At 49.3% G+C, this 19,586-nt stretch overlaps 2 protein-coding genes across 2 annotated transcripts; one reads left to right on the top strand and one right to left on the bottom strand.

Annotated features, from left to right (window-relative positions):
- Positions 1-4,650: 4,650 nt before the first annotated feature.
- Positions 4,651-12,639, top strand: LOC130883388 (aflatoxin B1 aldehyde reductase member 3-like). Its single transcript, XM_057783720.1, has 7 exons — positions 4,651-4,945; positions 7,428-7,615; positions 7,774-7,878; positions 8,093-8,189; positions 8,433-8,532; positions 11,175-11,304; positions 12,211-12,639. Exons 1-7 carry the CDS (start codon positions 4,744-4,746, stop codon positions 12,370-12,372), a joined length of 984 nt encoding a protein of 327 aa, XP_057639703.1. The 5' UTR covers positions 4,651-4,743; the 3' UTR covers positions 12,373-12,639.
- A 731-nt stretch (positions 12,640-13,370) lies between these two features.
- Positions 13,371-19,536, bottom strand: Mrto4 (MRT4 homolog, ribosome maturation factor). The gene is made up of 8 exons (XM_057783723.1): positions 19,408-19,536; positions 17,221-17,279; positions 16,377-16,480; positions 15,759-15,840; positions 15,420-15,487; positions 14,981-15,132; positions 14,306-14,382; positions 13,371-14,196 (listed from the first exon to the last, which is right to left on the bottom strand). Exons 1-8 carry the CDS (start codon positions 19,433-19,435, stop codon positions 14,047-14,049), a joined length of 720 nt encoding a protein of 239 aa, XP_057639706.1. The 5' UTR covers positions 19,436-19,536; the 3' UTR covers positions 13,371-14,046.
- Positions 19,537-19,586: the final 50 nt, after the last annotated feature.

The following is a 19,586-nucleotide window of genomic DNA, read 5'->3' as shown; positions in this document are numbered from 1 at the left end:
TGTCCACTGCACCTGCCCGGCTGCCTGGGCACCCACTATCCCCTACATTCATTATCAAGTATCCCTTCTGCAAGTGGTTACCCCAGACTCTACCATGGAAGAGCACTGCTTTTGCCCAAAGGATTTGCTGGGAGGGCTGGGTGAATATTGACCACTATTATGTCCAGCAGGGAAGCAAGTGCTTCTTTAGGCAAACTTTTCTTTCCCACCTTAGCAGTATCCAAATAACCCATATGGTTATTAACTTAATATTAACTATAAATTCTCGACTGATAGCTCAGGCTTATTACTAACTCTTAGATTAACCTACTACGGCTTGGGGGACCAGCCTCCAACAGGGCTGAAAGGAAATCAAGAGTTGGTGCACGATAACTTTTTATCTGAGGGGTTAGGGAAAAAGACCCTCACACTCTCTTGGTGGTTTCCTTCAGACCTTATTTTTATTCTTCCTTAGCATTCTCCAGGTTTTATTATCATGGTGAGTTCCTTCTCTCATTTTATAAAAATATTTATTTATTTATTTATTTATTTATTTATTTATTTATTATGTATACAATATTCTGTCTGTGTGTATGCCTGCAGGCCAGAAGAGGGCACCAGACCTCATTACAGATGGTTGGGAGCCACCATGTGGTTGCAGGGAATTGAACTCAGGACCTTTGGAAGAGCAGGCAATGCTCTTAACCTTTGAGCCATCTCTCCAGCCCCCCTAATCTAACTTTAATAAGTTATTTTCAAAGACTTATTTCCAGTAAGATGTACTCTGTAACCTGTGAACAATCTCCCAACATTGACATTAAAAGGATCTGAGCCAGCCTGGCTCCTGGGGACTCAATTGTTTCCTTAACTATGAACCTGAACTGCATCTCTGCAGCTCCTCAGGTGAAACTTGTAGGTCCTAGCTGTGGAACACCTCCTTGTATTTACTTTTAATCATCAGGACGTTGTTTAAACTAACATTATTACTATCAGTCAGTACAGTTTAAGAAGAAATCATTTAAAAAACACCCCACAGGTAAAAACACCCAGTAGAACGGGATGTTCCCATGAGACAATCACACCACATTACAGGCAGTGGGGATCTCCCCACACCCATTCACACCATACCAGATATCAGAGAAAGACAGCAGAAGAAGAAGACATTCTGGAGTCTGTGGTCTCGGGGCCTTGACTGTCTGAGACTCACCCATCAGAGGGATTTTCCTCCTGGTGGGCTGACACCCTGAAGTTGGTCTCCATTCCTGCTCCTCTGACATGGCCACTGACATAATCCGTTTCTATTAATTTCCATCTGCCGAGTTCCATTACCTCTCTTTCCTCCTGCACCTCCTGTTTTCTCTCAGTGTCTGGAGGAGACTCCTCTGACTCTGCCCTTCTTCTTCCTAGTGTCCTTAGTCTGGTTCTCCTGTCCAGCTATTGGCCAGTCATCTTCTTTGAAACCAATCACAGGGACATATATTTACATAGAGTAAAAGAAGACTCCACAGCTTCTACCTGCTCGGCCATCTAACTGATTCTTGGTTTTGAGACAGGGACTTTGTATACAAGGCTGGCATTGAATCTGCTGCATATCAGGTCTCCTTGTCTCTACCTCCCAACCACTGTGTGTATAACACGTCTGGCTTTTTTTATAGCATAGACTTGCACCATGTACAGCTCAGCCTCAAACATTCAATCCTACCTCAGCTACGTGAGGTAGCAGGCCTTGGAGACGTGAACACACTGGCTTGTCGCAGGTTTATATGTTCATGATTGTGAAGACCAAAGGCCCACCTAGTCAGTCTAGGTGGTCTTTTTGCACTTTAAATCCTCAGGGGCAGAGGCTGGAAAATCTAGAGGGTTCTAATTGCTTAACAACCTGCATCAGTTTCTGTGTGCTGCTAGGGAGGGAAACTGGGGCCTTAATCCTGGCAGGCAGATGTTTTACCACTGAGTTATATAGCTCTCCTCTTCTGTGGGTCACACCTAACCAGCCAGGTGTGGCATAACACAGGAAAATCCTAGCACTTGAGAAACAGAGGCTGGAGGATTACTGTAAGTTCAAGATCAACCGTGTTACTGAGTGGGAGAGTCTAACTCAATAAGCTATTTGCTCCCACCCCCAGCAGTGGCTTTCCTCTGCTTTAGGGACAGGCCTTTGTTCCTGGCCTGACGGCCTTGCCCTGTTTTGTGTGTCTGTGCGTATGCATTTTTTGTCTAAGTGGTGTGTTGTGTGCTGTTTTTCTCTTTTGGGTTTTGATGGGTCCACAACACAGCTCCCAAATAAATCGCACACAGAGGCTTATTCTTAGTTTTAAATGCTCAGCCGTAAGTTGACTTCTTGCCTGTCAGCTTTTCTTAAATTGGCCTGACCACCTTTTGCCTCTGGGCTTTTATATTCCTCTATTTCTGTATATCTTTTTTCCTCTCTCCACAGCTCCTGTGTAGTTGGGTGACTAACCCCGGTCGTCCCCCTTTTCTTGTTAGCTTGCTGTTCCTGCCCCCTCCTAGATTTCTGTTTATCCTGTCAGCCTGCTATCCCTGCCTATCCGTGTTCCTGCCTCACTATTGGTCATTCAGCTCTTTATTAGACCATCAGGTGTTTTAGACAGGCAAAGAATCACAGCTTCACAGAGTGAAACAAAATCCTGCGCCAGCTTCCTGCATTGTCTTTATCCATAGTAAAATAAAGAGCTGCTTCTTCCAGAGAAAGCAGTGCTGGGTAAGCACTAGGGATATGTGTGTGTGTGTGTGTGTGTGTGTGAGCACAGAGGATTTCCCTTCTCTGTGTTGGAGGACTGGTCTCATACTGTAGCCCAGGAAGGACTGGAACTCACTAGATAGTCCAGGCTAGCCTCCAGCAGCCAGCAATCTTCTCAAATATGAGCCATCACACTTGGCAAGGTCACCTATTGTAGTGTACAGCTCTGAAAGTTTGGACATACAGTCTTGAGTCACCCCACAATCAACACACAGTCCCATCCCCCAGCGAAGCTCTCCATGACCTCCTCTCTCTGAGGACCCTGGAAGCCAATGGTATGTGTTCTGGTGCTGGAGTGTTGTGGGGTACCCACCAGGAAGGACACCTCACACATGGGTTTAAGACAACAGAAAGTCTCTATTAGCCAACCAGAGACCCCTGGACATTTAGGATCCAAGAGTAGCCCTCAGCATTTACAGGGTGAGCTTTTAAGCACAAAAAACATATTCTGGGTTGACATTCTTCGGTGTTAGCCCAAAACAGAACTGCAGAAGACAAAAAACAAGGTGGGTACAGTGAGGGACGTCCCCAGAACTATGGATCTGAGGGATTAGGTCTTTGCTTTATTTTGGAAGGTGATGTTGGCTCCATTCTGTGTTTTATAAGCTAAATGGTATTTCCATCATGGAGTCAGTTCTGCCAAGGTCTGGGGTCTGCATTAGGGGAGGAGCCAGAGAGGGCACTGGACCCCCTGGAACTGCAGTTACAAAAGGTTGTGAGTGGCCATGTGGGTGCTGGAAATCACACCTGGGTCCTCTGGAAGAGCAGCCGGTGTTTTAACTGCCAAGCCGCCTTTTTATCCTTCTGTTTCCTGTCCCTCTGGAGTTGTGTCTTTGCAGTAGCACACGCAGAATCACGCGTGTGGCCCTGAGGTTTCTTCCACCTGCTGAGACTCCTCTGCTACCGTGGGTTCACAGCTTAGTCCTTTGCCCACTCTACCCAGAGGGACATTCAGGTTGTTTCTGTATTCTGCCACTTCCAAGTGAACAACTCTAAAGTCTCCTGTATGGCAGAGATATGGCTCAGTTGGTAGAGGGCTCCAGGGTCACAAAATGCTGGTGAGATTGCCAACACCTGTCATCCCAGCACTTAGTAGGTGTGGGCAAGAACAAGAAGTTCAAGGTCATCCTCAACAACTACACGAGTTGAAGCCACAGGAGATACACAAGAGCCTTACAAATATGTGTGTGTGTGTATGCATGTATGTATGTATAATGTTAAAGAACAACAGAGAATATAGGCTTTTGTGTGAATATATCTTTTCATGTCCTTGAAGTAAAAAAAAAAAAGAAGTTGCTGAGTCATTGTGACCAACCTTTTGTAAACAGCTTACAGATTGGTTGGAAGTACCATTTCCAGTCCTTATCTTTGCTCCCCGACCTTTGCAGGACCTGTCACTAGTAATACAAGTTAGTAATTGACTTATGCCCTCAACCTCAATTCATTCATGAAGCTATTTGTTTTAGTTTGTAAGACAAGGCCTTTGTTAAGCAAGGTGGACTTTGAGTTCTTAATCTTTATGTCTTTACCTCCGTTCCCAAGTGTACTGGGACAAGCCCAGGTCACACATCTGGATTTATTGATTTTTTGCTACATTCAATCTTTTTTTAAAAAAAGAAAAACAAAACTAAAACTTGTGTCTCAGCAGTTGTAAAGTGCTGGAACTTTGGGTATGAGGTCACTTACCCCATAAACTCCTAAAAGGGAACAGAGACCCAGGGTGGTCAGGAGTGAAGCAGAGAGAACAAACAGGGAAGGGTGCCAGCCTACTGTCTTCCAGGGTGCACGGGAAGGTTCAAGATTTGCAGGGCAGATACAGAGCTTTGAGGAAGTCTCTCATACCAGAGTGCAAATTCCGCCCCACCTCTGCTCGCTCCGCCCCATGGGCATGGCCACTAGCAGCAGCTATTAAAGCTGTAGGCGCCTTTGCACTAGAGCCGCAAACTTCTTGGTCCCCCTTCCTCTCTTATCCTTCGCCTTCCTCCACCTTTACCAGAGCCATCATGTCGTCTGCTCGTCCCGCCACTGTGCTGGGTGCCATGGAAATGGGGGGCCGCATGGATCAGACCTCTAGTGCCTCTTCGGTGCAAGCTTTCCTGAAGCGCGGCCACACCGAGATCGACACAGCCTTTGTGTATACAGAAGGCCGGTCCGAGACAATCCTGGGCAGCCTGGGGCTCGAGCTGGGCCGCAGTGGCTGCAAAGGTAACAAACAGTCAAATCTGTCATCCCTTGCTCCAGCACAGCTTTGTCGGGCTCCTGGAGCCCTGGTCTCCCCTTGTTCACGCAAGATCTCTGAGAACCGCACCTCTTCAGGCATGCAAACTCTTCAGACATAGCTAGCTTTCGTTTTGACAGTCTCCTTCCACACTCTGTTTTGACAAAGTAGCTGAGGATCCTCCTCACACTGTGTTCCTAGCTTTAGTCCAGCCTGGACCCATGCGGCTAGCCCGGGCTTGCGTTCTGGGCTGCTGCCAGCAGGTTCCCTGGAGGCACCTAATCTACAGGACTCCTGTCTCTGTGGCTCTGCTCAGCACCACCATCCCAGACAGAAACCTCCTTCCTCCTTTTCTTATGGCCCTGGATCCTGTAGATAGTGAGCCTGTTGGTTAACAGGGTCTCATGCTTCATCCGGGCAGCGGTCATAGAAACCAGTGTCACCCGCTGGAGAGATGGCTCAGAGGTTAAGAGCACTGACTGCTCATCCAGAAGTCCTCAGTTCAATTCCCAGCAACCAATGGTGGCTCATAAACATCTGTAATGAGATCTGGTGCAGACAGAATACTATGTATGGATTATGCACATACATAATTTGTATGTATTATCTCATACGTAATACTTGTATTGTTTACATACACTATGTATGTAATAAGTACTTGGTTTTTAAAAAGAGGTAAAAAAAGAAACCAATGTTTCTACACAAAAAGAACAGGGGCCTGGAGCTATGCAGCTGTCTTGTGCTTGTCTTGTCTACACTCAGTCCCCTGCCTAAGCCTCTACAGGCAACACTGCACTTCTCTGGCCTGCTGCTATGCTGTATGGAACTCTTCCTCTTCCATTGCACGCTGACCACTGCCCTATGGAGTTCTACTCTGGGATTCACAGCACAGTGGGATCCAGAACAGAAGCAGACCCGTGCACTTGGTGCCCTGCTGTTTCTAGATCTCCTGCCTACCTCCCAGTGAAAGGAGGAGTTGTATTATGTGATAGTATCTGTGTATGCAGCCCAGGCTAACCTAGGATCTACATGTAGCTCAGGCTGGGCTACTCCTGCCCAGCTTCCAGAGTGCTGGCATATACACATTACCCATGACCACCACCAGAGCCTGGATCTGAATTCTGATTGAAATTGCTTTTTTGAGCCCTCCCTTCTTCCCCTGTTTGAGTTCAGGGCTGCTTGGGCCAAACCATGGCTCAGCTCTGAAACTGATGTCCCATCAGGAAAGTCAAGTAATGTGGTTCCTCTCCAGCTCTGTTCTCTTTTTTCTTTTCCCGTGTCCCTCACCCCAGACCTGGTGCTCTGGTGCCTCAATTGGCAGGTGTGGTTCTCACTCAGGGCCCTCTTTCTCATGGTTTCTAAAGCCCTCCTCCCTGTGAACAAGCACCTTATTGTTCTTAGTTTGCTAGCTTCTCACTTGCCCTAGACACTCAGATGAGATTCTCAGGAACCCCTGTGACCCCAGGTTAGCCTCTGCCTCCCTGTTCTCCCCCCTGTGGAACCTCAACTTCTCCCCTGCCTCACTACTCAACAGTGGCCTGTACTCTGCAAGGCCATGAGCACAGGTCCTCTGCATCCACCAGCCCCAGTGCCTGGTTTGGCTCACCTAGGTGCCCAGTAGGTAATTATCACAGCGAGAATACAAACCACTCTTCATGTTCATTGTCAGCTATGTCTGTCAACCCTCGGGGCTTCTCCAAAAGCCGTTATCACTCTCTTTGTCATTTACAATTGGCAGCATTGAGGAGCGCTCAGTTTAGTCAAGGCCACAGCTCCTAATGGCAGAGCTGCAATTTGAACCCAATTATCTCTGCCTTTTTCTGTATATTTCTTAATTCTCTCTCTCCTTCCATTCACCCTCTCTTCCTCCTTTCCCCTGCTCTTTATGATACAGTGTTTCCTATAGACCTAGATTTGTACTATGTGGGCAAGGATGACCATGAGTTCAAATGGAAGTGGAGCTTTCGTTTCCTGATTGCAGGATCCCGAATAATCACACAGAAACTTATATTAATACCAAACTGTTTGGCCTATAGTTCATGTTTATTACTAACTAGCTCTTACATTAACTCTTACATCTAAACTAACCCACTTCTAATAATCTATGTATTGCCATGTAACAATGGCTTTTACCAGTCTGCTGGCATGGTTTTTCTTGGGCAGTTGCTTGCATCTCTTTCTTGTCTTCCCCTCCTCATCTGACTCCCCAGTTTCAATGTTCCACCTCACCTTTTCTTGCCTGGCTACTAGTCAGACAGTTTTTATTATTAACCAATAGGAACAATACATATTTATAGTGTACAGAAGCATGCCGTAACACTTGAGTTCCTGATCCTTTCCTCCATCCCTACAGATTTAGGAACAGAGGCAGGCACCACCATATTCTGCCCAGTTCTCTTCCTCAACTGTTAAGGTAGATACTATGTTTGATAAAGTGACTTTAACTTGCATTTTTCCCCCCCTGGAAAGTGAAAATTGCAACCAAGGCTTGTCCAATGTTTGGGAAGACATTGAAGCCTGATGATGTCCGGTCCCAGCTGGAGACGTCCCTCAAGCGGCTGCAGTGTCCCCGGGTGGACCTCTTCTACCTACACATGCCAGACCACAACACCCCTATAGAGGAGACGCTGCAGGTCTGCCACCAGCTGCATCAGGAGGTGAGTGTGGCCCCTGAGCTTGGCCACTCCCTGCCAGGGGAGGGAGTGCTGGCAACACAGGGCGGGCACAGACCTCACTCCAGGCTGCCCTCTCAGTCAGTCTCCCATTCCTGGTCTCCTGGACTGAGCTGGGCTCTGATGGAGTCTCTCCCCTGCAGGGCAAGTTTGTGGAGCTTGGCCTGTCCAACTATGCCTCCTGGGAAGTGGCTGAGATCTGTACCCTCTGCAAGAAAAATGGCTGGATCATGCCAACTGTGTACCAGGTGAGAGGAATCTGGTGATTTAGAACCATCCAGACTTTGGGGTCTAAGGTTCCACTGAGTCTCGATCTTTAGCATGACCATGAGACCTGCCGACAGCACTGTGTGAATGCCCTGAATGTCTAGGTCTGGGATTCTTAAGGTTAAACTGATGGATTTAGGAGGATACATTTGGTGTCTGTTGACATGTCCTCCCTCTCCAAATGTCTTCCTGCAGGGCATGTACAATGCCACCACCCGGCAGGTGGAGAAGGAGCTCTTCCCCTGTCTCAGACACTTTGGATTGAGATTCTATGCCTTCAACCCTTTGGCTGGTAAGGGCTGCCATGGGGAACGGCCATGTGGATGTGTGGGTGGGTGGGCATGCCTGGCCTGTGTTTCTCCTATTGATGGCCTGGTGGATGCTCATCTCAGACCTGGGAAGTCTGGAGCTTCAAGAAGGGGTTCCTGGATCTTCTCATTCCAGACTCCCTCCTGTTCTCTAGTTCCTAGCAGGGAATGACCTGGCTATCTCTGGGAAGAGTCTGGATCAGGTTCTGACTGCTGTCTTCCTGCAGGTGGTCTGCTGACGGGCAGGTATAAATACCAGGACAAGGACGAAAAGCAGCCTGAGAGCCGCTTCTTTGGGAATCAGTTTGCTCATGTTACCTTTAACCGGTGAGCTGTGATGAGGGGGCTGTGTCTGGAAGAGAAGTGCTATAGGTTTCTTTGGTTGGAGGGAGGATCCCTGAGGCTGCTTTCTTGGGGACCAGCCCTACTGTGGTTTCAGCCCTAAGACTCTGGATGTTAGCTGCCCTGGGCCTTGGAGGGATGTTCTTGCATTGTCATAGGGATGGCCTGATGTCTGTACATTGTTACCCTGTGTGTGATTCTTGGAAAAAGCTCTTCCACTGCCAACATTGAGAGGACAACCCCAGATGGACTTGGGGGAGCCTGGAGCTTGGTGCTGATCCAATGAGTCTTAGTCCTGTGTCATCTTGTTCGTAAAATTGTCTTCGTTGTCTCAAGTGGTCGTAGGTGAACAATGTTCAGGACAACTTCTTTCTCCTTCCTTCCTTCCTTCCTTCCTTCCTTCCTTCCTTCCTTCCTTCCTTCCTTCCTTCCTTCCTTCCTTCCTTCTTTCCTCTATTCCTTCCTTCCTTCCCTCCCTCCCTCCCTCTCTCTCTCTCTCTCTTTCTTTGTTTCTTTCGTTTGAGTCAACATCCTGTGAATCCAGGCCAATCTCAAACTTGCTTTATATTTGAGGTTAACCTTGAACACCTGGTCTTCGTGCCTTCACATAAGACCTAGGACATTTGTTTTTCTCCCCCCCCCCCGCCGCACAGGGTTTGTGTGTGTGTGTGTGTGCGCGCGTGTGCGTGTGTATGTGTGTGTGTAGCACTGGTTGTCTTGGAACTCACTCTTTAGACCAGATTGGCCTTTTTCTTAGAAATCTGCCTGCTTCTGCCCCCTGCGTGCTGGGATTATAGGTGCCACCACCACGTGGGCAATGAGCTAGGATTCCTAGTGTCTTTTACAATGCTCTGATCCAAATTTTAAATATCTAAAAATGTATCTGACTGGGGAAACTGAGGCAGAAAGATTACAAGTGCAAGACCTGCCTATTGCCTGGGTATGGAATGCTCAAAGCTCTGACTTTGATTCCCAGCACTATAAAAATAGAAAGAAAAAATAAAAATTATCAAAGATTTGATTTTTCTTTCAAGTGACTTTTTTGAGGTCTAGTTTGACCCATTATAGTGTAGTGAGGAGGTGATCTGGCCTGCTTTTGGTCCCGCCCGGCTTCTGCACGGCTAGCTTTACACCCAAAATAACAACACACAAATTGTATTCATTTAAACACTGCTTGGCCCATTATCTCTAGTCTCTTACTGGCTAACTCTCACATCTTGATTAACCCATTTCTAATAATCTGTGTAGCACCATGAGGTGGTGGCTTACCGGGAAAGATTCTCACCTACATCTGTCTGGAGTCGGAGAAGCATGGTGTCTTCCTAAGGCATCTGCCTTGCTGCCTTCTTCCTCCCAGAATTCAGTTCAGTCTACTCCACCCACCTAAGGGCTGGCCTATCAAAGGCCAAGGCAGTTTCTTTATTAACCAATGAAAGTAAAATATAGACAGATGACCATCCTACATCAGTGTAGTGTACAACTTGTGAACTCCTGCCTCAGCCTCCTGAGATGTGGGATCAGATATGTGTGTCCCCATGGCCAGCCACTGTTTGAAACTCTTACACTCTCTTCCCCTCTGGCAACTTAGCTGCCATGTCTCCAAGGCTTATTGCTGAGCATAGACTGATGCATTTGCTATTTGTAGTCTCTGGAAAGGCCCAGCAAGCAAGCTTCCTGCAGGAGGCTCTGATATTGGTTTGACTGGAAAAATCCAAAGTTAAAAGCAGTGAGCCAGCCGGGCGGTGGTGGTGCATGCCTTTAATCCCAGCACTTGGGAGGCAGAGGCAGGCGGATCTCTGTGAGTTCGAGACCAGCCTGGTCTACAAGAGCTAGTTCCAGGACAGGTTCCAAAACCACAGAGAAACCCTGTCTCGAAAAACAAAACAAAACAAAACAAACAAACAAAAAAAGCAGTGAGCCATCTGCAATAGCCTGACCTGTAGGGAGTGTGCTGCTCACTGGTAGCGCGCAAAGGTTGGGTGTGAGGACACCTTGCATTTGATGCTCAACATCTCAGGACAAAATGGCAACCACAAAGAACCCCTAATTGCAGCCTGCACCACTAACAGTCTGTGATCCTTCTGCCTGGAGTACAAACCACTGCCTTGATCAGTGGTTCTGAAGTCATTTCGCACAGTTTGATCCCAGCGTTCTCCTCTGGAGAATCAAGGCCCTGCTGCCCTTCAGCATGCAGGGCAATCAGCTTCTCTTCTGATCATGTTACTAAGACAGGCTGCAGGGAAAATGTCCCTTCCTCAGGAAGTAGACCAGTGAGTTTAGGGAAGGGAGGTGACCACAGAAGCCAGACTGGTGCCCATGACTTTAGCCAGGCTTTTGTGTGACAATCCAGGGCTTCCAAGTGTGTTGTTGTGGCAGCTGAGAGTCCTCACTTAGGCCGCTGTATTATTAACATTTGATGAGCATGCAAAGTACCAGATTCTTGTCCTCTGTGTCCCTCGCTGACCTGACAAGGGGCCTGGAGACCTGTGTGCTCTGATGCTGAAGGGGCAGAGCTCTGCCTGAGGACAGAAGTCACCTCAGGGATGTAGGGTTTGGGTCACCCTCTAGTGACCCCTGAGAAACTGACCCCATGTCACTCCCCCCCTCCCCCCCCCCCGCCTATTCAGGTACTGGAAGGAGGAACACTTCAAGGGCATCGCCCTGGTGGAGAAGGCTCTGAAATCCACCTATGGTGCCAGTACCCCTAGTATGACGTCAGCCGCCCTGCGCTGGATGTACCATCACTCACAACTCAAGGTAGCCCAGGAGGTCGTGGTGGTTCAGCCTCTGCTGTGAAGTCTTATGGAGGGGGGGAGTGAAGGCATGGACTTGGCAGGTAGGGGGTTGAATTCCCTGGAGACTCCATCTCTGGCCCAGCTTGTCCCAGGCTGGTGACACGTGGTAGTGCTAACTTACCTCGCTGTGTTCCAATGACTGTGTGAAATCTAGTCATCTGGATTGTATTTCTTAAAGATCTAGTTATTTTGTCTGTATGAGTGCTTTTCTGGTGGCCACATGTGCTTGTAGTTCCAGCAGAAGCCAGAAGAGGGTGGCACATCCCCTAGGATTGTAGTTACAAGTGCTTGTGAGCCAGCACCATGTGGGTAGTGAAAACCAAATCCAGGTTGTCTTCAAGAGCAGAAACTGCTCCTAGTGGTTAAGCCATCCCTCCAGCTCCCATGATCTCCATTTCCTTATGGAGAAACTGGTTCTCCAGATGAGAACTGGTTTACCTACTTCCGTGGTGTAGGAAATCAGCATAGATTTGTCTCTGAAAAGAACATTAAAAATGAAATTCTTTATTATATGCTTTCCAGCACTATCTCTGGAGAGAACTCAATTCTGTGTCCCTGGGAGCATCCCTTTCTGTCTGCTGTCCCCACTTCCTCTCCTTAACCCCCTTCTCCAGTGGGGGCATTCTGGGGTAATGTTGCCCCTTTAGTTCTTGGTAAACGTCAGGCCTGAATCTAAGTTTTTCCCAAACTGTCCTGCAGGGCAGAGGAGCCTGGCAGCCCTTGGCTGTTTGGAGACGGTAGTCATTTCTCCTAGAAGCAATACTCAAGTGAAAACAGATCCTAAATCTCAGCAAGCGACGGGCAGGAGGGGCGGGTGATGAGTCGATGGGATGGCAGATGTGTGCTGGAATCTGTATGTCCCTTGCAGGGTGCCCATGGGGATGCGGTCATTCTGGGCATGTCCAGTCTGGAGCAATTGGAGCAGAACTTGGCCTGCGTTGAAGAAGGGCCCCTGGAGCCGGCTGTCGTGGAGGCCTTTGACCAAGCCTGGGACCTGATTGCTCATGACTGTCCCAACTACTTCCGCTAAGCTGGTTCTGACTTGGGGAGGTGTAGTGGTTACTGCCTGTCACTCTGTGTTCTAGCCTGGCTAGTCTGGGCTGTGAGCCGAGTCAGCTGCTCTTTCCCTCCTCATCCAGATCTCTGATGGTTTTGTTTTGTTTCTTTCTATTGCCTTGTTCTACACCCAGCTCTTCAGTGTGAGAGCTGCCTGAGCTCTCCCCACCACCTCCTGTTGAATAAAACCTGCCGTGGCTGTAGCTCAGGCTGCAGCAGACCTGGTGGCCTTATTATTTGAAATTCATGTGGCTTACTCCTTGCTTTCCTTCTGAGGGCGCATGAGAAGGGTGAATGGAATTTCCATCATGGAGTCAGTTCTGCCAAGTTCTAGGACCTGCATTATAGGAGGAGGCCAAAGAGGGCACTGGACCCCCTGGAACTGCAGTTACAGAAGGTTGTGAGTGGCCATGTGGGTGCTGGAAATCACACCTGGGTCCTCTGGAAGAGCAGCCGGTGTTTTAACTGCCGAGCCGCCTTTCTATCCTTCTGTTTCCTGTCCCTGTGGAGTTGTCTCTTTGCAGCAGTGTCACACGCAGAATCACGCGTGTGGCCCCAAGGCTTCTTCCACCTGCTGAGATTCCTCTGCTACCGTGAGTTCACAGCTTAGTCCTTTGCCCACTCTACCCAGAGGGACTTTCAGGTTGTTTTTGTATTCTGCGACTTCCACGTGAACAACTCTAAAGTCTCCTGTACGGCAGAGATATGGCTCAGTTGGTAGAGGGCTCCAGGGTCACAAAATCCTGGTGAGATTGCCAACACCTGTCATCCCAGCACTTAGTAGGTGTGGGCAAAGGACAAGAAGTTCAAGGTCATCCTCAGCTACATGACTGAAGACAACCTGAGATACAGAAGATTCTAATATATATGTGTACATGTGTATGCATGTATGTACATGTCACCTAAGTATACAGGTTCGTACATATATGCACATGTGCATGCATTATTTTAAAGAACAGAAACACACACATATAAGGTTTTGTGTGAATATATATTTTCATATCCTTGAATAGAAAACCAGAAGAAACTGCTGAATTGTACTAAACTTTGGTAAACACTCAGGTGGAAGACAGGTTAGGAGGTACCAGTTCCAGCCCTTTCCTTTTTTTCCCCAAATTTGAAGGATCTATGACACGCAATACAAGTTAACAACTGACCAATGCACTCAACTCCAATTCATCTATCAAGCTATTTGTTTTAGTTTCTAAGACAAGGTCTTTGGTAGGCCAGGTGGACTTTGAATTCCTAATCTACCTGTCTCTACCTTCCCTCTCGTGTGATGAAGTTGCCTAGGCTCAAAACTCTCCTCAGCCAATGCATTTCAGACAAAGGGCTCGAGAGCACAGCCGGGTGTGGGCACTGCCAGCTGCTATCTGCAGGGCTGTGGTGTGGAGGGGCCAGGCTGTGCAGGCCCAAACAGAAGCACAAAGCTGAATGCCTTTTCACTAGGAAAAGTCTCTTGCCATCTACAGGGAAAACCCTGAGGACAAGATTTTATTCTTTGTAGAAACAAAAGTCCCACCCCAGCTTCCTCTCTTGTCCGCATCCACGTCAAATAAAGAGCTGCTCCCTTCAGAGGGGTGACAGCAGTCCTGGTGACAATGGAGATGAAGAACTTGCTAGAAGTCCTTCGTCCCACGCCCTAGAGTCAGCTGTCATCCTCTTCCTCTGACTCTCCCTCAGAGGCAGACGCACTTTCAGGCAGCTCACTGTCCATCTGCTGGAATCTCCCAGACTCGGCATCCCACATGTATTTGATGGTCACCTTGAATTCAGCCATCTCATACCCAAAAAGCTTCTGTAACAGGAGGAGAAAGCAGAGTGAGGAGTAGCACCTGTGAGCCATGTCCCAGCAGAAGGTTAATAATGACAACGGCCCTTCCCCCAGGCTGCAGACCCGGACTCACCAAGATGCGGGCCTGCTCTGGAGTCAGCACATCGCCCTCCTTGCACACCTCATAGTCAGACAGCAGGGTCACCACACCTGTTGGGGGACAGCAAGTTACTCCCAGCAGAGCTCACAAGGCCCCTGCTGCTAGCGCTCTGTGCCAGGAAGCATTTGGCTTCAGACTCTCTTCCCTGCAGCTCAGCACCCACAGGGACAGTGGCCGCCTCTTCTATGTCCTGCAGGAGATGAGAGCACAGTCCTGCCTTCTCAGGAGAACCTAGAGAAGTGGCTGGTCAGAGGGGAGAGCCTGGGGGAAAGTGGTCCTGAGTGGCTTTTCATTCTAGACTTTCCTACATTCTTCCTTTCTCCTTTCCAGACAGTTTCTCTCTGTAGCCCTGGGCTGTCCTGGAACTCACTCTGTAGACCAGGTTGTCCGTAAACTCAGTGATCCACCTGCCTCTGCCTCCTCAGTGCTAGGATTAAAGGTTTACCCCATCACTGCCTGGCTCCTTCCTTTCTTCTTTTTCTAAAAATTATTCTATGTGTAGGGGTGTTTTGCCTACATGTATGAGAGTGGCACCATGTGAATATCTGCTGCCTGTGGAGGCCAGAAGAGGGTGCTGGGAACCAAACCCATGTCCTGTGTAAAAGAAGCCACTACTCTTAACCCTGAGCCACCTCTCCAGCCACCTACCTTTCTTGAGGGCAGTGGGCAGGCCCAGCTGCCTCAGCTGTGGTTCCATGGAATGAGGGAACTGCTTCAGGGGCCCTGGATCCAGGCTCACAGTTAAAGTTGCTTTGTTCCCAGCTCGAGCAAAATCCATTTCTGTATACTTTGTGAACCACCTAAGGCAGAGAAGAGTGATGGGAAAGTTCCCAGCTGTGCCTCCATTCAGAAGTCTGACCCTCCACTGAGTGCACACAATGCAGGGCCTCCTGTCCTTGTCCACCTTGGCTGTGTTCCAGCACCCAATGGGGAGAACTACACCAGAGAGAATGGGAGGACCCCGATCACAGAATCTGGTTCTAGTAAGAGGCTTCCAGGACGGAGCCCCAGTTCGATGTCACCACGGGACCACCCTTTCAGCTTTCCCGACCCTCAGCTTCTCCCCCCACCCCTCAGAGACACTCACCCGTTCACCTCCTCCTTTGTGCGGTTGGTAAAGAGGAGCCCAACTTCACCTCTCAACTTCTTGCTGACCTGAAAAACGACAGTGAGCACCACTGCTCCTTCACCAAGGGCCCCAGCCACTGGGGATGCCCGGTTATCATCAGAAACCTTTTCTGATTGGTACGACCCCTAGTACGCAGGGCACGAGGGCACAATAGGAACTACCCCATGAGTCTGCAGATTAAGGACAAGACAGATTTAAGCCGAGCTTGACTCTCCTGGACCCACTGAAGTCACCCAGCACAGGGGAAGAGCAGGAGAGGAGGCAGCAGAGCCTCACTTATCGAGGGTCAGTACCTACCTGATGTAGGTTGTCTTTGTATTCGTCAGATGGGCTTCGCCCCAAGGCCACCATCATCACCTTGTTTTTGCCAAAGAACATCCTACAAAGAAACAGGGCTGTGAGCCAATGCCAGGAGTCCTGGGAGCCCAGATCAGAACAGGCTAGAGGTTTTTGTTCTCCGTGTAACCCACCCCGTGCCCTCAGAATTCCTGTTTCCATGCTCTTATCCAGAGAACCCGACTTTGGTAATAGTCTGAGTCAGCTCACTGCCAACATCAGAGACCACCATCACATGGCTGTGGGGAGACTGACTCCAAAAAACACCCACCCAAGTACTGCAACCCATCAGCTGCTGCAGCCTGCTTCGGGGTCGGTCTGTGGATACACATAATGACATTCTAGTAAACCAGGAAGCCAGACCCCAGGGGCCGCTTTTCTGAAGGAACCAATCTCAAACATCTCAAGTGAACACCAAGCCCTATTGCCCAGCAGCCCAGGGAAAGCCCACCTCTAACAAAAATGGTCCCCTTCAGCAAGTGAGTTGTAGACCCTAAGGGTTAGTCCTGCTGCTGGGCTCTGATGGCACAGTCCATCCCTCCTGCCTGGTGCTCCTTCCTCTTCCCACTGCCTGCTCACCGGCTGTGCTTCCAGGCATTTCGGATGTCCTTCAGCTTGTTGTTCCTCATGTTGGCCACAGAGAAGATGAAGATGTACTTGTATGTATCCACACATTTCCGAAGCTGTGGGACAATTCATGAGGCTCTGGAGGTGAAGGGGCAGCATGGGTCGAGCAACTCTGGCCTCATGCTAAAGAATCACCTACAGGCCTTTAATCTGGTCACTTACCATTGACAGGAGTGACACCAAGGTCACCCACTCCAGCAGGTGAGCAGGAACCCATGCCTTATGGTCTTCTGTGACCAGTGCTTTCCTTTGCCTACTTACAGTTAATCTAGAAACGTCTACCCACTGTGGGAAGGCCCCTGCCTAAGTGAAAACCACAGGAGCCTCATCGTTTTGATAAACCTGGAGAGACACCTCATCCACACTGTCTTGCCAGGCTGCTTGCTGCAGCCTCTATGTGGTAAAGCTCTACTTCCAGGAGGCTGGGCTTCCCTGGCCCTCAATAGAGGGCTAGTAGGTCAGCTGCAGAGGAATGACCACAGTCACCATACCTGGTGATTTCCAGGCTTCAGATACTGGGCAGCATTACAAACTCACTAATAAGCTTCCATTACCCAGAGTGCAAAACAGCAATAGCACCACCCGGCCCTGGGTCACAGGAAGCTTCAGGGACAGGGAGGAGGATTGTGTGGAAAATGCATTTACTGATATGGGAGGTACACAGAGCTCAACTAGGGCTGCAAACCTGGGAGCAGGATGGAAAACTGTGGCTTCTGATTTTAACACACTGCTAACAGTCCTCCTCCACACCTACCGAGGAAATACATACTAGAAAAGTAAAGGAGCAAACACTTACCTCTTCTATCAGGTTCTGCTTCAGTTCCAAGCCTTTCTTGGCAGTTTTTGTTAAGGAAACTAAAACCAAGAAAAGGATGGTGTTGAGTGTTGAATCTGGATGCTTTAGAGATTAGCTTTGTTCTTTGGAGGTGTGGCTGAACTAAGCCAGTGTGAGGGAGGCAGCAATGGACCCTGGCATTTCTGACATTCAAGGCTGGGGGAGTGCTTGCTTATCTAATACTGTCTAACACTTCTGGACCCAGAGACCCCTAAGTAGAGCTCCTAGCACAAACCAGGCGCCCTCTGTCCCTTGGGCTGACTGCTGGATCTCCTGACTCACCGCTGTTGACAGAGTGCTCTCAGTGGCAGCCCTAACATGCTGGCTGAGGCAGGACTCTTTCCTGCTACAGGGCATGGCGCACAGGCTATCAATGGCTAGGCTTGGCTATGGAATAATAGAAACAATTCTTCCCTTTTTTATTTTTTAAAGGCAGGACCTTGCTACAAGGCTGCTTGGGCTGGCCTTGAACTCAAGATACACTTCCTCGCTTCTGCTTCCTACGTGCTGGGATTACTTGCATGCACCGACTAATCTTTTTGGGACCACATCTTTTCTAGTCTACTACATACCCGCATTTCAATTTTGTGCCTGGACCTGAGAATACAATGCTGGGGGTGGGGTGGGGCGCACAAGAACTACTACTGAAAAGTAACCGAGGTCCTATCTGTTCCACTTCCGGAAAAGGTACTGGCATTTGCTACATCTGACCAGGGTTCCCTCCACAAAACCAAATGACTTCATAAGGACTCACCAGAACTTCAGTTACAAAGCCCTAGCTTTGTCCCCAGCATGTGAAATGTCTTTTATCTACCCTGCCTGCCACTCACAGTCCCTACAATGTACCTAGTCAACGGCAAGCCATTCTCAGACTCTCCGCTGACAGGACTTCGGTTCAATTTAGCATTCCCCAGGTGGTTTCCACCCTTGCTGCTTCATCTCTGTCCTCATATCCTCCAGGCTATCGAGGGAGGCAAAGTGGTCCTTTTAGAGTACAGCCACATACAAGGCCACATCCTTTCCCCTCAACCCTAGTTTGTCCACTTGACTGCAGCCGCATTGGCCTCTAGTTCCCTAGTATGTTGACTCCAGAGCCCTTTCTCTTCGGGGTCCACTATGCAGAACCACCTGCTCTCAGACAACTGTACAGTCTGCTTACTTTCCTTTCCCGGGGGTTTTATTTGTCGTCTTGCCACTGAGAGCTTCCCTGACCACATCATACAAAACAGTACCATTTCCACTTTCTGTATACTCCGCTTTTACTACCAGCCAAACCATACTTAACTGGACCAGGACATAGGATACACACACAGCCCAACTAAAGCGGTGAGTTTGATGGCGCCAGACCCTTTTTGTTCAACTCTCTTGTCTCCTAACACCCACAGTTCACTAGTGCCAGCTCACTAGCTGGATGTGGTGGCCCAGTATGGAATCTAGGGCGAAGGCTGAAGATGGAGAGTTCAAGGACCCGGCAATTAAAAACTAAGAAAAAAGTCGGGCGGTGGTGGCTCACGCCTTTAATCCCAGCACCCGAAAGGCAGAGGCAGGCGGATCTCTGTGAGCTCGAGGCCAGCCTGGTCTACAAGAGCTAGTTCCAGGCCAGGCACCAAAGCTACAGAGAAAACCTGTCTTGAAAAACCTTAAAAAAGGCAAAAAAAAAAAAAAAAAAAAAAAAAAAAAACCGCACTAGCCGCTATCAGATACGCCGATGCATGACTGTAAAATTCCTACATTCTGGAGAGGATGAGGTAGGGGGAACTCCTTGAATTTGAGACCAGCCTGGTCTACACAGTGAGTCTGAGCTACATTGCAAGATCCTGTTTCAATCACACACGCGCGCGGCAGGGGATGTAGCTCAGTGCTCAGCTGGTAGCTCAGCAAAAACTAGGCTTAGTGGTGCATGCCTGTAACCCCAAGAATCGGGAGGTAGGATCAACAGTTTAAGACTCTCGTCGCTGGCGAGCTCGAGGTAAGCCTGGGACACAAGACGCTGTCTCGGGAGCTGCCTGTCGGTCCGGCCCAGACTCCAGCTCTCCCGGTGACCTTTCTATGCCAACCCGCCACCCCGGCCGGCGGATCTCCTTGGAGAGACCTCGGCGTCTCACCCGTGTCCTCATTGCCCCCATGGCTGAGGTCCCCGGAGCCCACCTTTCTTGTCTCGCTTAGATTTGGGCATCGCTCTGGAGACACGTGCGGCGGAAGACCGGACGGCCCGTCAGGACCCGCGCGGCGCGGGGGCTTCTGGGACGGCGCTCGGGGCTGCCCCTCGCGTGGGCCTGACCCGAACCGAGGCGGGCTGTCTCTCCCCGTTTGCACTCTGTTCTGTG

Source organism: Chionomys nivalis, chromosome 11, assembly GCF_950005125.1.
Source record: "Chionomys nivalis chromosome 11, mChiNiv1.1, whole genome shotgun sequence".
Lineage (NCBI taxonomy): Eukaryota > Metazoa > Chordata > Mammalia > Rodentia > Cricetidae > Chionomys > Chionomys nivalis.
Note: the sequence above shows the minus strand (reverse complement) of the source record. Positions and strands in the feature narration are given on the sequence as shown.

Coding starts and splice junctions, on each gene's coding strand:
- Mrto4 (XM_057783723.1), bottom strand. CDS start 19,435: ATGCCCAAATCTAAGCGAGACAAGAAAG. Junction 15,488..15,758: donor ACAAAGACAACCTACATCAG/GTAGGTACTGAC, acceptor GTCGTTTTTCAG/GTCAGCAAGAAGTTGAGAGG. Junction 15,133..15,419: donor ACAAAGGAGGAGGTGAACGG/GTGAGTGTCTCT, acceptor TCTCTGCCTTAG/GTGGTTCACAAAGTATACAG.
- LOC130883388 (XM_057783720.1), top strand. CDS start 4,744: ATGTCGTCTGCTCGTCCCGCCACTGTGCTGGGTGCCATGGAAATGGGG. Junction 7,616..7,773: donor GCCACCAGCTGCATCAGGAG/GTGAGTGTGGCC, acceptor TCTCCCCTGCAG/GGCAAGTTTGTGGAGCTTGG. Junction 8,533..11,174: donor GCTCATGTTACCTTTAACCG/GTGAGCTGTGAT, acceptor CCGCCTATTCAG/GTACTGGAAGGAGGAACACT.